At 40.5% G+C, this 16,143-nt stretch overlaps 1 protein-coding gene and 1 long non-coding RNA gene across 4 annotated transcripts in view; one reads left to right on the top strand and one right to left on the bottom strand.

Moving 5' to 3' along the window:
- Positions 1-16,143, top strand: part of parvb (parvin, beta) — a 63,922-nt gene that overhangs the window by 6,433 nt on the left and 41,346 nt on the right. The window contains exon 1 of one of the 2 annotated variants that reach the window (XM_067999786.1): positions 2,598-2,704. The exons of the other annotated variant lie outside the window; for it this stretch is intronic. Within the exon in view, the coding sequence (XP_067855887.1) occupies position 2,704 (1 nt within the window). The 5' untranslated portion in view covers positions 2,598-2,703. Of the gene's footprint in view, positions 1-2,597; positions 2,705-16,143 lie in introns of those variants that run through there. 2 annotated transcript variants of the gene reach the window in all.
- Positions 1-16,143, bottom strand: part of LOC137334802 (uncharacterized) — a 54,154-nt gene that overhangs the window by 20,161 nt on the left and 17,850 nt on the right. Inside the window, exon 2 of one of the 2 annotated variants that reach the window (XR_010966248.1) lies at positions 15,536-15,595. The exons of the other annotated variant lie outside the window; for it this stretch is intronic. This is a non-coding gene — a long non-coding RNA (uncharacterized lncRNA). The remainder of the gene's footprint in view (positions 1-15,535; positions 15,596-16,143) is intronic. 2 annotated transcript variants of the gene reach the window in all.

The raw sequence follows: 16,143 nt of genomic DNA, 5'->3' as shown, positions 1-16,143 counted from the left end.
CTATAACTTGGTGTTGTAAAATTGTTTACAATTGCATTAATGCAGCATTCAGAATCAACATCATTGGTTCCCGCATTCCTTTAACCTCTTTCTGCTCTATATCCCATTTGACTCATGTGCTGCACAACTCCTCTGCTCCATTTTAATGGCAGTTTTCACCCATCAGTAGAATCCCTCCCTAAGCGCTTGTTTCTTCTCTCCCTGCCTTGAAAAGCATCGTCAAAACCTTTCTCTGTGCTTACAGTCCTCTCTCAACCTTTCCCCAAACGTTCGTCATCCATTTCTTCTCTGTGAAGTAGCTTAGAACATTTTCTAAATTTGCTATATAAAAGTCGATATTTATAACGTTGCCAAACGTACAAACTTATTAATTTTGCACTATTTTAATATTTGTGACTTATTTAATATAGACTTCTACAGATCACAACCACTGAAATTCAGCATTACAAATGCTATATGATATTTTTCACTAAACGGTAATTTAGATTGCTAGATGTAACTGACTCGAAGGAGTTCCTGTGCCCGACACAGTGAGAGAGCTATGTAAAAATGGAGTTTTCAACAGTAGAATCTTGTGCCTCCAGTGGGAAGTGTCAATTTATTTGCTCCACTGTCTGGGATCAGCAGTTCTTTCATACCAGTCCTCCCTAGGATAGTGCTCAAATGAATATTTTGAGGAAAGAGTATCTGTAATTCTTTCTAACATTTAATTTTGGCCAGTGTTGTATTGAATGTACCCTTCATATTTCTCAGCAGTGGAATCCATTTTATTTAGTGGCTTCTAAGTCCTGATTATTTAAATAAAAATAAAGGTGGTTGTGCACTAATTGCATGTTGGGTTGGCATAGGTACTTGGAATTGTCATTCTAAATAGCAGTGCTGGCAACATTAGGAAGTGATTAGGCCAGTAAAAATTATTTTATAAAGCCACTGGACATCAAAATATAGTTGTAATGATTTTGGTTGTAGTGTATTTTTTTATAAGAAAAATTGACGCTGTTTTTTGAGGTAGGAAACCTTTTACACTTTAGCTACAAATCTATTTAAAAGGGGTAAAGCCTGAATAGCTGGCCTTTACCATCGCAAGTGTATGCACTGCAACTAAGTATGTTGAACCTCTTGAAAGTTCAAAGGAAAAAATGATTTTATTCATGACCACTTTTATTCTGGTGTATTCTTCAATGCAAGAGCCGACTCTCGTTTTTTCAGGTTTGATATCTTTTCGGAATTGCTGGTCCACAGACACAATGCATGGATTTCAAAGTCAAAGTGTAGTGCCAATAAAAATAGGGGGGAAAAAGTGATTTTATTCTTGTGGCCATTTAAATTCTTACCGCCAGCTGCCCCCCCCCGACTATTTTTTCTCTCTCCTAGTTTTTATTTGTTTCTTTCCCTTTCAATATTTGTTTCAATGCCTGTTCAGTTTGACCATAAATTAAAGAAAATTAAAATCCCATTCGAAGCAGGTACATAGATTACCCCAGTCTGCAAATATTAGTACTTGCAGGGATATAGTTGAAACATTTAGTTGTTACAATAATTGTACATAACTAGCACTACACAATGAGCTTATGGCCTTCATGTAATGCCATACTGTGAGGAAAAGTTGCATCGGAGAATTGATATGAGACCTATCCTATGGAGGAATGTTTAGACAGGGTCTTTGTACCCTTGATATTTTCATCTTGTGCATTCTATAAAAGAGAATTTGTAGACTCTTGTGCGATACATTGTTCCACACACATGACAAATATAAATTATATTCATTAATTTTTGTTTGCTATATCAACAAAATGCCACTAAGAACAGTACATTAAGAGAAGCCACATGATATGTGAAGAAAATGTTGGAGATTTTAGTGTTCAAACCGCATTGTTATGCTAGTCCTCTTCCAGTGATTCCCTGTATGGCGAGTGACTGATTTCAGCCAGTCTGTCGAAGTGATGAGTGAATGCAGACATAAGGAGGGAGAAATCAATAATTCAGACTGAGGCATACCTTCAGATGGTGAGTCACAGAGCATTATTGACAGAAGTAGCACTGATGTAAGTAGTTTTCTATCAACTAGAAAATGGTCCATGACAACTAGACTGTGTAGAGGGTTGAAGATAAAGCGGGGAGAAAAATATCTTTTTTTAAAAGCATTCCTGAGCTGTAAAACCATATTCTCTTGACACTGGCATAAAATATGTGTATGATAGGTATACTGATAACGGGTGTATATGACACTGTATGAAAAATTTTGAAAGCATCCAACTGTTTCAGCCACTTCCATATAAGCTGATAAAGCTGTTAGATGTTCTTTGACAAATACAAAGGGAAAGGCAAAGTAGTAATTGAGTACTGTACATAAGTTACTGATAACCTATTTCCTCGCTGCACTTCTCAGGCAAATTTCAGACTATATCAAGTCCTTCCTCATTTTTCATTTCCTCATTTTGTGCTGTTTCATTGTCCTCTTAGTGATTATTTTTCTTCTGTTATTTTGGTAAATCCCTAATGTCATGACATGCAAATAATAGATATTTTTATACCATGACAATTATGTAGCATCTGATCACAACTGGTACTTTTATTCATTGTACTGCAGTGTACAGGAGAAACAGGATCTTAGCTTGTCTCTGCTACTTTACGATTGATCAGCTCCACTTTAATTCCTACGTTGTTGGCGCTGCCTGTATTGAAGAAAGAATCCTAAACAAAAGTGAGTAAGCCAGGAATCAAAATGATCAGCTTCAGTAACTTGACTAGCATAATTCTGAAGTCATTCTTGTTTGTAATGTAGACAAAATATGTTACTGTCTGTGGAAAAGTTGAATTTTTTTCGCACGTTAGAAAAGATTGTATTTGCTGTGTTTTTTATCCCTTGGTAGTGGAGTATATTTAATATTTTTGTTTAAACTGAGCAATGATGGCATCAAGTGAGTTACTGTACGTGAATATATGAGGAACCTGAATTAACATTTTGGTGCACTGTTCAAATGAAGTGACTGATCACTGAAACACCCTTCAGCTCAGTGACTTCCAATGGCCTTACTATTCACCATGTTAATGATCAGAGTAGTTTGCAATGGTTTTTATAGTGAGTATTGATAGTGAAACTCTCCCATTAGATCTCCTTTTCAGTCAGTAGTTTACAGAGCTTTTGCAAACTTCTGCATACATTGATTTGTAACATTCTGCATTTCTTTATTAAAATGAATAAAACACAGAACTTGAATGACTTGTTTATCAGCTATAGCAAGTGCTGATAAGATTGCATTGGTTAATGATAAGAATAGTTTTATTGTTCATGTCTGCAATACCCCACAAGGCAAGTTTCAGATGTTGGTCTGGCTATCGGGGTGATACTGAGACTAAACTCATCATAGAGGGAAAAATTAGAAAGAAAGTGACCCTGGCCTTGCTCACTTTATTGTAGTATGGTGCGTAGAGTGGGAAAATGTCGATTTGAATTTGTTTAGTGTGATCAGGTGTTAAGAGATTTGCACCAATATCTGCTTTGTTGTTTGGGTGAAAAGTTTAAATCAAGGTTTTTATTGTGGATTCTTCTGGAGAGATTAGTTTCAATGGGTGGAATGCCCTTTTTCTTCTGCATCTTTATTGTAATATTTTGTTTCAAAGTAGAACTGGAATAAAATTGGGATTTCATATCCTCAAAAGCAAAAGTAAGTTTATTCCTTCACTTTGCTCTTAACGTACTGACAGTTTTAAAACTAACTGGAACTTATAGCACTGCGGCAGCAATATGTGTATTTTGGTTAAAAACTGGCTTTGCTGGGCTGTTGTGATCAAAGCAGGTTCATGTGGCTGGTCACTCTGGGCATATTGCACAGTATAGTATCACAGACATAAATCCCATTTTATGTGTGGATGAATGCTATCCCAAACCTGTACCCCATCACTCCACATTACAGTAGGTTAGGACTCTCTTGCGCTGTCCATCCCCTACACTTTTTTGAAAAAAATTCTAAAACACTTCAGAAAAATAATAGTTTTCAATTCCCGAGATATGGGAAGTGCAGAATTGTTTTTATTTTTCTTTGTAGGTCTGTCAAGTAAACCATGTGATCATGATTAGAATTAGATGCCGCTGGCAGAAGCCACATTGTTCCAAGTTGGGGCACTGTTTTCAAATGCTTTATGATTAAATATAAAAAGTATTGCATTGCAACTGTAAATGAAAGGGATAGAATCTTTAATGGCACTGTACCAATGGCACTGATTGCAAGACTCCATCTCAAGATCAAAGCTTTACGTAGTCACCTTATTAGCGTTAGACAAGCAGAAAAAATAAAGTATTGGGACTGCATTGAAGCTTCACTCGTCTATACAAAGAAAATGTTGAGTCATTCAGCATAAGAGAAAAGGTATTTGGTCATAAAGATGTAATGAGACGCTTGGGAATGAATGATTCAGAACCCTGTTATGTCAGTGGTACTTAACTATGTTGGGGAGTAGACTGTGCTTGAAAATGTTCACGTTCTGGCTGTAGCTTTCACCTGTCATCATACAATACCATACATCTACCTTAGGGGTTTGGTGTTAATTGATGTGTTCATTACCATCCAGTAGATGGCACTGTACTACAATAGAAAACTGAACCTGTACCTGTACAAAATGCTACAATGTACCCAAAATACAAATAGAAAATACTGGAAATACACAGGAAGTCTTAACATTTGAAAAGAAAAAAGTTTCCGATATAGACCCTTTGTCAAAACTGGGGGATTAAGCAAACCCTTTATATGTTAACCTATCTATTAGGGATGGGCAATAAATGCTGGCCTCGCCAGCGACGCCCACATCCCGTGAACGCATTAAAAAAAAATTCTCTTTTCAGATCATCACAGACCCTCTGTTATCCCAGTTACTTGTTTTTATTTACGATTTCCGAATTTGCAGTCTTTGTATGTTACTATCTATCTGGAAGGTCGTTCCATGTATTGATCATTCTTTGTGTGAAGAAAAACTTCCTGATATCTGTCTAAATTTGCCTTTTGCTAGCTCAAACCTGTGTCCCCTTTGATCATTGCCTCAAATTTAAAATTCTAATCCTTATGTTTAAATCCCTTCAAGGCCTCGTCCAACTTATTGCTATAAAGGAAGCTGGTATGGATCATAAATGCCAGGATAGACCATTTGGCTGAATGGCCTGTTTCTGTGCTGTAGTTTCGATGTAACTCGATGTACCTTGCTCCAGCTATCAGGAAACACTGAGCTGGCTGGGACACTTTTCTCTGCCACTATCAGGAAAGATTGAGCAGGCTGGAGCTCTTTTCTCTGCCACTATCAGGAAAGATTGAGCAGGCTGGAGCTCTTTTCTCTGCCACTATCAGGAAAGATTGAGCAGGCTGGAGCTCTTTTCTCTGCCACTATCAGGAAAGATTGAGCAGGCTGGAGCTCTTTTCTCTGCCACTATCAGGAAAGATTGAGCAGGCTGGAGCTCTTTTCTCTGCCACTATCAGGAAAGATTGAGCAGGTTGGAGCTCTTTTCTCTAGAAAAGAGGTTAAGAGGAGACCTGATAGAGGTCTTCAAAATTATGAAGAGGCTCGATAGGTTGGATGTGCAGAAACTATTTTCACTTGTGGGTGAGTCCAGAACAAGGGGGCATAAATATAAGATAGCCTTTAATAGATCAAATAAAGAATTTAGGAGGAATTTCTTCAGAGTGGCGAGAATGTGGAACTCGGTGCTACGTGGAGTTAGCATTGATTCATTTAAGGGGAGGCTTGAAGCTTACATGAGGGAGGAGGGAATAGACGGATATGGGGGCAGGTTGGGAAGAGGTAATTAGTGGGAGGAAGCTCATGTGGAATATAATCACTAGCATATACCAGTTGGACTGAATGACCTGTTTCTGTGCTGTAGATTCTATGTAACTCTTTATTACTCTGACTCTGGCCTCCTGTACATTCCTGCCTCCCTTCACCACATTAGTTGGTGGCCATGCCTTCAGCTACCTTGGCCCTACGCTCCAGTTTTCCCTCCTTAAACCCATTCGCCTTTCAAACTCCTTCTCCTTTTAAGAGTATCCTTAAAATCCGCCTCTTCGACCAAGCTTTTGGTCACCCCTCCGAATATTTCCTGGTTTAGAAATCTTTGCAGATATTAAATTTGGTGTTTGTGATTGGTTCTTGGAAGTGTATCTGTTGGCCTCTTTCTTTAACTTTTTTTATTCGTTCATGGGATGTGGGCGTTGCTGGCGAGGCCGGCATTTATTGCCCTTGAGAAGGTGGTGGTGAGCCGCTTTCTTGAACCGCTGCAGTCCGTGCGGTGACGGTTCTCCCACAGTGCTGTTAGGAAGGGAGTTCCAGGATTTTGACCCAGCGATGATGAAGGAACGGCGATATATTTCCAAGTCGGGATGGTGTGTGACTTGGAGGGGAAAGTGCAGGTGGTGCTGTTCCCATGTACCTGCTGCTCTTGTCCTTCTAGGTGGTAGAGGTCGTGGGTTTGGGAAGTGCTGTCGAAGAAGCCTTGGCGAGTTGCTACAGTGCATCCTGTGGATGGTACACACTGCAGCCACTTTGCGCCGGTGGTGAAGGGAGTGAATGTTTATGGTGGTGGATGGGGTGCCAATCAAGCAGGCTGCTTTATCTTGGATGGTGTCGAGCTTCTTGAGTGTTGTTGGAGCTGCACTCATCCAAGCAAGTGGAGAGTATTCCATCACACTCCTGACTTGTGCCTTGTAGATGGTGGAAAGGCTTTGGGGAGTCAGGAGGTGAGTCACTCGCCGCAGAATACCCAGCCTCTGACCTGCTCTTGTAGCCACAGTATTTATATGGCTGGTCCAGTTAAGTTTCTGGTCAATGGTGGCGATGGTAATGCTGTTGAATGTCAAGGGGTGGTGTTTAGACTCTCTCTTGTTGGAGATGGTCATTGCCTGGCACTTATCTGGCGCGAAAGTTACTTGCCACTTATGAGCCCAAGCCTCCATTGGCTTCCCTCCATGGGTATTAATAATTTAGAATGTTTACATTTTCTAACTATTAAACAAAGAGGTGATAACCAGTTGATAATTAGAGGCTTTGTTTCGCATTCAAAATTCAACTTTTTTTGTTAAACTCAAATTAGGATGAGAAAAGACACCACTAGTGTAACTCGTTTTCTCTCCTATCTCTCTTTCATGCCTCTTTGTTTTTCTATTTTTCTTCGTCCCTCTCTTTTGTCTCACAGCTGTCATTAATTAGAATATTTACATTTCTAAATATGAATAAAACACAGGTGGTTATTCCCAGCTTAGTACTAGATACTGGCAGTGAAAGGAGTGGATGCTCAGTTACAAGGCCGCAGAAGAGTGGAATGATGGTAGAGGCAAAGGCGCAGGTTTTGTTGAGTGAGGTCCAGGGTTATGAAGAGGAGCTAATTATGAAGAGGGTGGGAGTGGCAAGACCATCAATAAAGGTGTAGGTTGGGTTCCACAGCCAAGGCGAGGAATAGGGCAGGTGTGGAGGCTGAACAGCAAGACTGAAGTGAGATGTAGGTCAGGAAGGAAGAGTGACAAGGCTGCCAACAGAAACGTGGATATGGCCACAAAATGGAGTGAGGGGTGTTGCAGACTGAGTGGGAAGACCGCAAAGCAAAGTCTAGGATGGGGCCTGCAAGAAGAGTGGGAGTGGATGCAGAGCAGCGAGGCCATGAAGAAAGGCGCAGAATAGGTCAGGGCCAGCATCGGGGGAGATGGGCGCGGGTCGGCTGGGAGACAGCGATAAAATGAGTGCCAGTGCTACCTAGTGTTGGGAGGCCTGCACTGCACCCTAAGCAATGTTAAGTATAAATATCTACGCATTTTAAGTAAGCTTTTCCTGAAGACTTGAATCATAGAATGGTTACAGCACATAGGGAGGCTATTCGGCCCGTCGAGCCTGTGCCAGCTCTCTGCAAAGGCAATCCAGTTAGTCCCATTCTCCTGCCCTTTCCCCATAGCCCTGCAGATTTTTTCCCTTCAAGTACTTATCCAGTTCCCTTCTGAAAGCCACGATTGAATCTGCCTACACCACCCTTTCAGGCAGTACATTCCAGATCATAACCACTCGCTGCGTAAAAAAGTTTTTCCTCATGTCGCCTTTGGTTCTTTTGCCAATCACCTTAAATCTGTGTCCTCTGGTTCTCAACCCTTCCGCCAATGTGAAGAGTTTCTCTCCGACTACTCTGTCTCGACCCCTCATGCTTTTGTACACCTCTATCAAATCTCCTCTCAACCTTCTCTGCTCTAAGGAGAACAACCCCAGCTTCTCCAGTTTATCCACGTAACTGATGTCCCTCATCCTTGGAACCATTCGAGTAAATCTTTTCTGTACCCTCTCTTAAGGTCTTCGCATCCTTCCTAAAGTGCGGTGCCCACCATTGGATACTCCAGTTGTGGCTGAACCAGTGTTTTACAGGGCTTTGGGGAAAGGGCGGGGGAGTAGGACTAATTGGATTGCTCTTGCAGAGAGCCGGCTCGCCTCGACAGGCCAAATGGCCTCCCTCTGTGCTGTAACTATTCTATGATTCAAGTCTAGGGGTAAAGCTTACTTAAAATGCCTAGATATTTATACTTACCCATTACTTGGTGGCACTGCAGGCCTCCCAGCACTAGGTAGCACTGGTGCTCATCATAACATCCCTGCTTTTGTACTCTATGCCTCTATTGATGAAGCCCAGGATCCTGTATGCTTTTTTAACCACTTTCTCAACCTGCCCTGCCACCTTCAACGACCTGTGCACATATAGCCCTCTTCTCTCTGTTCCTGCACCCCCTTTAGAATTGTACCCTTTAGCTTATATTGCCTTTCCTCGTTCTTCCTACCAAAATGTATCATTTCGCACTTCTCTGCGTTAAATTTCATCTGCCACGTGTCCACCAGCCTGTGTATGTCCTCTTGAAATCTATCACTATCCTCCTCACTGTTCACTACACTTCCAAGTTTTGTGTCATCTACAAATTTTGAAATTGTGCCCTGTACACCCAAATCCAAGTCATTAATATATATCAAGAAAAGCAGTGGTCCTAGAACCGACCTCTGGGGAACACCACTGTATACCTTCCTTCAGTCCAAAAAACAACCGTTCAATACTCTCTGTTTCCTGTCTCTCAGCCAACTTCATATCCATGCTGCCACTGCCACTATTATTCCATGGGCTTCAACTTTGCTGACAAGTCTATTAAGGAGCACTTTATCAAACGCCTTTTGGATGTCCATGTATGCCCTATCAACCTCATCAACCCTCTCTGTTACAACTTCAGAAAACTCAAATCAAGATTTGCCTTTAACAGATCCGTGCTGGCTTTCCTTAATTAATCCACACTTGTCCAAGTGACTGTTAATTTTGTCCCGGATTATCGTTTCTAAAAGCTTCACCACCACCGAGGTTAAACTGACTGGCCTGTAGTTGCTGGATTTATCCTTAAACCCTTTTTTGAACGAGGGTGTAACATTTGCAATTCTCCAGTCCTCGGCACCGCCCCCATATCTAAGGAGGATTGAAAGATTATGGCCAGCACCTCTGCAATTTCCACCCGTACTTCCCTCAGCAACCTAGGATACATCCCATCTGGACCTGGTGACTTATCTACTTTAAGGACAGTCAGTGTTTCTAGTACCACCTCTTCATCAATTTTTAGCCCATCTGGTATCTCAAGTGCCTCCTCTTTTACTGTGACTTTGGCTGCATCTGCTTCCTTGGTAAAGACAGATGCAAAGTACTCATTTAGTACCTCAGCCATGCCCTCTGCCTACATGAGTAGGTCTCCTTTTTGGTCCCTAATCGGCCCACCCCTCTTCTTACCATCCGTTTACCATTTATATGCCAAAAGAAGACTTTTGGATCCCCTTTTATGTTGGCTGCCAGTCTGTTCTCATGCTCTCTCTTTGTCCCTCTTATTTCCTTTTTCACTTCCCCTCTGAATTTTCTATATTCAGCCTGGTTCTCACTTGTATTATCAACCTGACATCTATCAAATGCATGTGAGAAAATTTTCATAGCAAGGGTGATCAAATTGTAACACAGGAAATGTGTGTGACAAACAGGAAGCATGCGCAGGCACAGGAATTTTAATATATTTGTTATTGAAGTGTTACTGAAAGTGCACAATGGTGTGCACTATATGCAAGCATAAATTGTAGCATTTTCTATCTGCCTGAGTAACAAGACTTACTTATCAGGCCTTTTGAGTTTGTAGTCATAAGATTTGCCTGTGGTAAATTCTGTTGCTATAGTTGGATTGTTAACTGCTGCCATCAATCAATGTCTATTGCCATCTGTTCACTGCTTCCGTGGTTGCAAATTCTACTTTGGGTCTGTAATTTACCAGTTGTTTTGTGGACTGTCAGTGCATTTTTAACTGCTAACCGAGTTCCTTTGAGAGCCACTGCAGGGGTTGTCTGTCTTAATACTGAGTGGAATTAGGCTGTATCTCAGCAGCATAATTGCTGATCTTGGTCAACCACCTTCTGACCACTCCTTCACGAATAGCTTAGTTGTATTATTGAGTGCTTACACTTGTATTTGTTAGACCTGTATAGGAAAATAGGAACAGGAGTAGGCCATTCAGCCCCTCGTGCCTGCTCCGCCATTTGATAAGATCATGGCTGAATTGTGATCTAGCTCCAAATACCTGCCTTTGGCCCATATCCCTTAATACCTTTGGTTGCCAAAAAGCTATCCATCTCACATTTAAATTTATAATTGAGCTAGTGTCAATTGCCGTTTGCGGAAGAGTTCCAAACTTCTACCACCCATTGTGTGCAGAAATGTTTTCTAATCTTGCTCCTGAAAGGTCTGGCTCTAATTTTTTAGACTGTGCCCCCTACTCCTAGAATCCCCAACCAGCAGAAATAGTTTCTCTCTATCCACCCTATCTGTTCCCCTTAATATCTTAAACTTCGATCAGATCACCCCTTAAACTTCGAAACTCTAGAGAATACAACCCCCCAATTTGTGTAATCTCTCCTCGTAACTTAATCCTTGAAGTCCGGGTATCATTCTAGTAAACCTATGCTGCACTCCCTCCAAGGCCAATATGTCCTTCCAAAGGTGCGGTGCCCAGACCGGCTCACAGTACTCCAGGTGCGGTCTAACCAGGGTTTTGTATAGCTGCAGCATAACTTCTGCCCCCTTGTACTCCAGGCCTCTAGATATAAAGGCCAGCATTCCATTAGCCTTATTGATTATTTTCTGCACCTGTTCATGACACTTCAATGATCTATGTATCTGAACCCCTAGGTCCCTTTGGACATCCACTGTTTTTAACTTTTTACCATTTAGAAAGTACCCTGTTCTATCCTTTTTTGATCCAAAGTGGATGACCTCACATTTGTCTACATTGAATTCCATCTGCCACAGTTTTGCCCATTCACCTAATCTATCAATATTGCTTTGTAATTTTATGTTTTCATCTACACTGCTTACAATGCCACCAATCTTTGTGTCATCGGCAAACTTAGATATGAGACTTTCTATGCCTTCATCTAAGTCGTTAATAAATATTGTGAATAATTGAGGCACCAAGACAGGTCCCTGCAGGACTCCACTGGTCACATCCTGCCAATGTGAGTACCTTCCCATTATCCCTACTCTCTGTTGCCTTTCGCTCAGCCAACTTTCTAACCAAGTCCGTACTTTTCCCTCGATTCCATGGGCTTCTATCTTAGCTTACAGTCTCCTATGTGGGACCTTATCAAATGCCTTCTGGAAGTCCATATAAATAACATCCATTGACATTCCCCTGTCCACTACTTTAGTCACCTCTTCAAAAAATTCAATCAGGTTTGTCAGGCACGACCTACCTTTCACAAATTCATGCTGGCTCTCTCTGATTAACTGAAAATTCTCGAGGTGTTCAGTCACTCTATCCTTAATTATAGACTCCAGCATTTTCCCCACAACAGATGTTAGGCTAACTGGTCTATAATTCCCTGGTTTCCCCCTCCTTTCTTAAAAAGCGGAGTGATGTGCAATTTTCCAATCCAGAGGGACAGTTCCTGAATCTAGAGAACTTTGAAAGATTATGGTTAGGGCATTTGCAATCTGCTCACCTACTTCCTTTAAAGCCCTGGGATGGAAACCATCTGGTCCTGGGGATTTGTCACTCTTTAGTGCTATTATTTTCTTCATTACTGTTGCTTTACTTATGTTAATTTTATCGAGTCCCTGTCCCCGATTCAATATTAGTTTTCTTGGGATTTCCAGCATGCTGTCCTCTTTTTCTACTGTAAATACTGACGCAAAGTAATTATTCAACACGTCCGCCATTTCCCCATTGTCAATGACAATATCCCCACTTTCAGTTTTTAAGGGGCCAACACCGCTCCTGACCACCCTTTTTATTTCCTAATATAACGATAAAAGTTCTTCGTATTGGTTTTGATATTCCTTGCAAGTTTCTTTTCATACTTTCTTTTTGTAGCTCTTACTATCTGTTTTGTGACCCTTTGCTGATCTTTGTATCTTTTCCATTCGCCAGGATCTGTGCCATTTTTTGCCTTTTTGTATGCCCTTTCCTTATGTCTTATACTGGCCCTTACCTCTTTAGTTGTTCATGGCTGTTTTTTTTTGGCAAGTAGAGTTCTTGCCCCTTGGGTATAAACCGGTTCTGTATCTCGTTAAATGTTTCTTTAAACATTTCCCACTGATCATCAGTCGTTTTACCCATTAACAGATTTGCCCAGTCTCTGTCTCATCCCATTGAAATCGGCCTTACCCAAGTCTAGAATCTTAGCAGCTGATTCACTTTTTTTCCCTTTCAAACACTACATTGAACTCGATCATGTTATGATCGCTATTGGATAGATGTTCATGCACAGTTAAGCTGTAACTAAATCTGGTTCATTACTCATTGCTAAATCTAGTATGGCTTGCCCCCTTGTTGCCTCTAGGACATACTCACCCACTGAAAACCACATGGTTGTACTTAAGGCAATAACATTGAATGGGACACAGTGACATTACGTAGAATGTACAGCACAGAAACAGGCTATTTGGCCCATCTGGTACATGCCAGTGTTTATGCTCCACACGAGCCTCCTCCCACATCTTTTCATCTAACCTTATCGTCGTAACCTTCTATTCCTTTCTCCCTCGTGTTTATCTAGCTTCCCCTTAAATGCATCAATGCTATTTGCCTATGCTGACAGTAACATTAATATTGGACATACAATTCTACAGGAAGAATGGCAGCAATCATGATAGACTGAACTCGCTATTACTTTTTGGGTACCATTACCTTTTTTCACTCTGGATATTTTTAGCTTCTGAATTTCAGACTGTTCTCAAAGTCCTTGCTCCCGATGTCCTCGAGTATTTTAATTCTGATATATTTAGATAAATATAGTGTGCCCAAGATAATGAACTGGGAACCATTTTTTAGATTATTCCAACTACTGGTTCTATCCTGTGCTACCACAGGATAGTCCCTTCTTTAAAGGCAGCAGAGTAAGACTCTCACTAGACTTTATTTCAGACTTCAAATGCTGAATTAATGCATTAAGCAGTAAATGAGCAAGTGACTATAACGTAGAAGCAATGTATATTAAGAGTAATTAAACTTTACCAGTGCTTTGTATAAAGTAGGAAATAACATTCACTACTTGTGCTAAAACTATGATCATAGTTACTTGTTTTTAACAGTTATTTTATTAATCCTTTCCTTACCAACTACAGACGTTTTTGGTTTATCTATTTCTCTTCAAAGTTTCCAATCAGATAACTGCTCTTTGAAGGCTCCATATCAAAACTCAAAAGATTTGGATAGAAACAGTAATTTGAGCCAGGCTGAATTTCTGTAACTGTCTATTCAATTTGAAAAGCTTCTAATCAGGCACAAAACTGAACTAATTGCACATCACGATTGTATTTAAATTAAGTGACTTAGCTCCTCCCACAAGCAGACTTCTCAGTGATCGAGCTAATATTGCACATTGTTTCGAATTGAGCTGGGGCAAGGTTTCTGAGTGAAGCTAGTTTTTAACCTAAGTATTATGATGAATTAAAGAGGCCAATACCAAGCTAAAAACTAACCAAAATACTTGATATTTGTCACACTCAACATCAACAGAATGACCCATGGCAGATTTTTCTGTATTCTGCGTCTCCTTCCTTCTCTCCCAAACAAAAGAACCTGGCATTACTATAATACCACTTACACATTGCTACACATGCTTAACCTCTTACAGCTCAAATTTTTTATTACCCTATTGCCTAGAACAACTTGACCACGCTGCATCAGTTAGACCCAAATCAGCATCTTGAATTAGAACATATATATTAAGCCATATGTATTATAAACAAAAATGCTTTGCTGTCATGGCTTGTGTTGTAATTAGTACTCCCCTAGTTCTCATTACATCACAAGCCATGACAGCAACGTTTTTTTTACATGACTCTACCAGCCAACTTACCTTTATTTTGTGGTGGGGGAATTAAATATCTTGTTTCTTTCCTCCGTGCCCCTAGTGTGTCTGTGCCATGCACCACCTCCACACAAAAGACGGGTAGCCTATTTCCAGGTCACCACCAACCTCACCCTGAGCATTCTTCCTGGTAGCTTGCTTAATCAGCCTGAGCCACATTGCAATAAAATGTTAGCTTGTAGTGCAGTTAATGTACCACAAGATGTGATGTTGAAGTGCATGTTTTGATTTGGTAGATCCTACTTCTGAGAGTTGTGGTAATTTCAAGTCTTGATTATATAAATTGCTTTCACTGCCCGTTACAGGCCCGTGAAATTTAAAATGGATGTATATAACATGCACAGATTTATCAAGTATTTAACTTTTAACAGTTACATTCATTTGTGCCTGTCTTTTTAATCTCCAATTCTTCCATCATTGGATGATGGGATATATACTTTCTTCGTTGTGCGATATCTTTGTTGTTTTAAGGTTGGGTTTTTGTGGAGGTGGGGGCAGCATTTTACATCTGCAGTGGTTTCAGCGCTGCTGTTACTTTGAAGCAAATGATATTGTGATAGGCCATGAGGTTGCAGGTACTCTTTTTTCGTCTCCCCATTAAAGAAAATAGCAAAGTGCATTCATGATATCGATGCCCTGTTTATGATGTTGATCAGAGGATGTGGTTTGTTGGCTTTCAGCAATTGTCTAGCGTGTTCATAAATCATATTTTCTGCGCTGTTAAGGGCAAAGCAAAATTGAGTATCTTTAACCTGACTTGCTTTGGTGTACCTTATCAAGTACTGTAATTGGTTCTGTTTATGTTCCCTCTGTTTCTCCATAATTTCATATCTGGCTCTTCTATATCTGGCAGTCTTCCACTATGCTATTGTGGAATGTTTATCAGTATAGAAGTTCATCATCTCTTTCTAGCACCGAAAGCACCAGCAAGACCGAAAATAAAAAGGAAGAAACACTGTTCTGCTGTCATTGTGACCTGCAGTGCAACCCTGAAGCTGGTGCAGAGATGCTCCCGACTGTTCTTTTGACCTGAGTTCCTGTAAAACTAAATTTGATGTGTGACTGGCTGTCAATCATTTTTATTCCCTTACTGTCTCCCCATGCTACCAGTTCATTTTCTGCTTTTACTGCTGCTGACCCTTGCACTGTTGGTGAGATATTGTTGGTGCAGACTTCGTGGCGCGCCATATTCTGTACCCTGTAATTGAGAATATTAAATGGCTTAGTATTGCGGAACAAGCTGCTGGTGGTCATCTCATTTTTGGAGCTGCACCAACTCAAACTCCAATTTCAGTGTCATTTTACCATTTAAAAAAATTGCTAACTTCAACATGTAAGTTTTCCTTACGAGAGTTAATGTACGGTATATTTCCAGGCGATTCATAATTTCTCCCTTCAAAATAAAAACTTTGCCAAATACATTTTCCTGAAGACACTGCCCTATTGAAAATTCACTTTCTTTGACCTGATCTTTCCCTAACTTTGGCAGGATCTCCATTTTGGAATCAGGACTCCAAACAGTAGCGTGCCCATAAAGCATTTAAAATAGCAGCACAGTAAGCTATATCTTTTATTTAAAAAACCTTTTCTTTACAAAGAGAACATAAGAATTAGGAGCAAGAGGAAGTCATACGGCCCCTCAAGCCTGCTCTGGCATTTAATAAGATCATGGCTGATCTTGAGAGCAGAGATTAAAGATATGTTTAGTAAGTGTTAATGATAAGTATTTCAGTAGTTCTCTTAGTT

Source organism: Heptranchias perlo, chromosome 18 (assembly GCF_035084215.1).
Source record: "Heptranchias perlo isolate sHepPer1 chromosome 18, sHepPer1.hap1, whole genome shotgun sequence".
Classification (NCBI taxonomy): Eukaryota; Metazoa; Chordata; class Chondrichthyes; order Hexanchiformes; family Hexanchidae; genus Heptranchias; species Heptranchias perlo.
Note: the sequence above shows the minus strand (reverse complement) of the source record. Positions and strands in the feature narration are given on the sequence as shown.